The sequence below is a fragment of the Buteo buteo genome, chromosome 19 (assembly GCF_964188355.1).
Source record: "Buteo buteo chromosome 19, bButBut1.hap1.1, whole genome shotgun sequence".
Classification (NCBI taxonomy): domain Eukaryota; kingdom Metazoa; phylum Chordata; class Aves; order Accipitriformes; family Accipitridae; genus Buteo; species Buteo buteo.
This window is the reverse complement of record NC_134189.1, coordinates 25,312,243-25,314,760: the sequence shown is the minus strand read 5'-3', so window position 1 is coordinate 25,314,760 and position 2,518 is coordinate 25,312,243. Positions and strand designations below refer to the sequence as shown.

At 50.6% G+C, this 2,518-nt stretch overlaps 1 protein-coding gene across 1 annotated transcript; it reads right to left on the bottom strand.

Annotated features, from left to right (window-relative positions):
• Nucleotides 1-604: 604 nt before the first annotated feature.
• Nucleotides 605-1,849, bottom strand: LOC142041919 (putative G-protein coupled receptor 19). The gene has a single exon (XM_075051170.1). The coding sequence runs from the start codon at nt 1,847-1,849 to the stop codon at nt 605-607; it is 1,245 nt and encodes a 414-aa protein (XP_074907271.1).
• Nucleotides 1,850-2,518: the final 669 nt, after the last annotated feature.

Below are 2,518 nucleotides of genomic sequence, written 5' to 3'. Positions count from 1 at the left end.
TTTCTTGGGCGGTTTGGCCCACGAGACCTCTGGAGAGGCTCAGCGAGGAAGATGCCAAAGCGTTCAGTGCTGGCCTGATGCTGACCCTACTGGGGCAGTGGGAATTTTAGCCCTGATGTCAGTGGTCTCAGGGTTAGGGCAGCAATGCCCACGTACGGACATGTTACCCTTGGGGTCTGAACAAGGAGGAAAACCCCGGTGCGAGGATATTCACGGGGACCTAATGAAAGGAAGTAGAGATGGCTTTGGGTGGATTTATGCATTATTTATGCCTTACACCGTGGCCCATGTGCAAGGATGAGAAACAAGCAGTGTTTTCCGCTTCCCTTTTCCCCCTACATTTAGAGAGTGTAAGAACTTTTGTTCTGTTTGGTGAAAAGGTTATGCTCGTGCTTCAGGGAGAGCGGTTCCAAAAAGCAGGACGTAACTGAACTGAAACGAAATAGACTGGACGCATCAAAATCAAGGCATTTAATAAAATAAACCATCTTTTTTTCTTCCCTAAAAGTTGTGTTAAAAATACGTAAATATACCTTGGTTCAAAATTGAGAGAAAGCTCGTTGTTCTGGGGGGACGTCGGAATGTTTCAAAGCAATGAAGCCAACTAGACAAACGTATTTGGGGGATTGGATTGAATGGGCCAGGCAAGCTTTTTTTCCTTTGCTTCTCTGTTAAAAGCATCATAGATGGAATCTTTGGTGACATTTTTTGCTGGAGCTGCCATATCTGCGATCCCAACGTGATTTTTTTTGGCTATCCTGGAACTGGTGGTGATGGTGTATGCGTTGCTTCTGTAGTATTTCATGGCGGACATGCAACAAATTTCTTTCATCCCTCTTCTGAAGTTGGCATTATAGACGGAGTAGAGGGTTGGCTTGGAGGCTGAAGAGCTGAAAGAAACCAAGGTGACGGCCAGGAAAAGCAAGGTGCTCTTTCTGTAGTCTGTTTCCTGCGGGTGCCACAGCTGTGCCACGTAGAAAGGGAGCCAGGACAGGAGGAAGACCGAGTTGAGCGTTAAGAACATCTTGATGGTTTTCACTTTTGTTCTTGGGACAATATTCACCGTCCTCCTGACAGTCCTGCCGTCGGTGCCTATTCTCCAAATGTACGTGATGACCTTCTGGTAGAAGAGGAGGATGAGGATGGAAGGGATCAGAAAGCCCAGCAAGAGGTGGATGGCACCGTAGAGGGCTCCTTCCCAAGAACCGGGGAGGAAGAAGTTGCAGTGGTCGTCGCTGTTGGAGCCGTAGAAGAAGAAAGCCGGTGATGCCAATCCGGCGTCAAAGAGCCAGGAGGCCAGGATCATTTTCTTGGCTTTCTCCCTGGACACTTTGAAGCTCAGGGGGTAGAGGATGGTGTAGAATCGATCCACACATATGGAGAGGAGCACGTACATCTGGACGCCAGGGGTGAGGTACTGTACGTACCTCACCAGCTTGCACATGGCGTTCCCCAGCACCCACCTGCCGTAGGTGAACTGAAGCAGCACGAAGGGCACGCTTGCGACACTGATGAGAAGGTCTGCGCAAGCCAGGGAGACGACAAAATAGTTGGTGGTGGATTGCGTCCTCCTGCTCCTGTGGATTACTAAGCAGACGAGGGAGTTTCCAAAGACGGAGACCAGCCACAACGCTCCCAAAACCATGCTGGCTGCCGCAATTTCCCCCATCCTCAGCTGATACTGCAAGACAGTGTGGTTCCTGCTTGAGGGGGGTCCTATGGGTGACTCGGTCAGCCCGTGGCCAGCAGGAGGGGTGGAGGTTTCGGGGTAGCTCTTGTTCTGCAGCAGGAGCAAGAAGGTAGGGAGAACAAAAGGAGCGCTGCTGTTATCCATGCTGTGGACAAACATGGCCAGGTCTTTTGCTCAGGCTGCATAAAGAGAGGAGAGAAAAGGTGCTGTTGAACAAGTATGTGCGAAAAACCTACCTCAGCCAAGGAAAGGTGATTTTAAGTCGTATACGTGCTACTGAAAGTAGCAGGTTTCAGAGAAGCGGTCCGAAATCTACGGTGAGACTGTCTGGTACAGCAGAGGCCGTGCAGGTTCCTGCGGATTTTGGTTCCTGGTCTGAGTATTTCAGGACAGGCATTTCTGTCCTCTGAAAGAGAAATGCCCCTTTCACAGCGAGAGCCTGGGGTGCAGTTTCACCAATGCTGGTGACCTGCAAAGCGAGTGAGCGGCATATGCCCCACCGAGCCCAGAAACGAGTGTCCGTGGGGGTGGCAAAACCCCAGACCATCAGTGTCCCTGCTCCCTCGACTGGACATAAATGCGTCAAGTCGCGAGACGAGGGAGGTGTTTCTTCTACCGAGAGGTGGACTGGGAAGTCATATGTTCCAGGGTAAGGACATCTACATTGATGAGGATACTAGCAGCCCAACCCTGCTCCCATCGGATCGTTAGTCACTTTGGTGTTAATATCCCTCCTATCCCTGAATCTTTGTGTTTCTGGAGGTCATTTTGGTAGGTAAGCGAGGTCTGGCTTTGAAGGCGAAGGGAAGATGAGCACAGCAGAAGGAC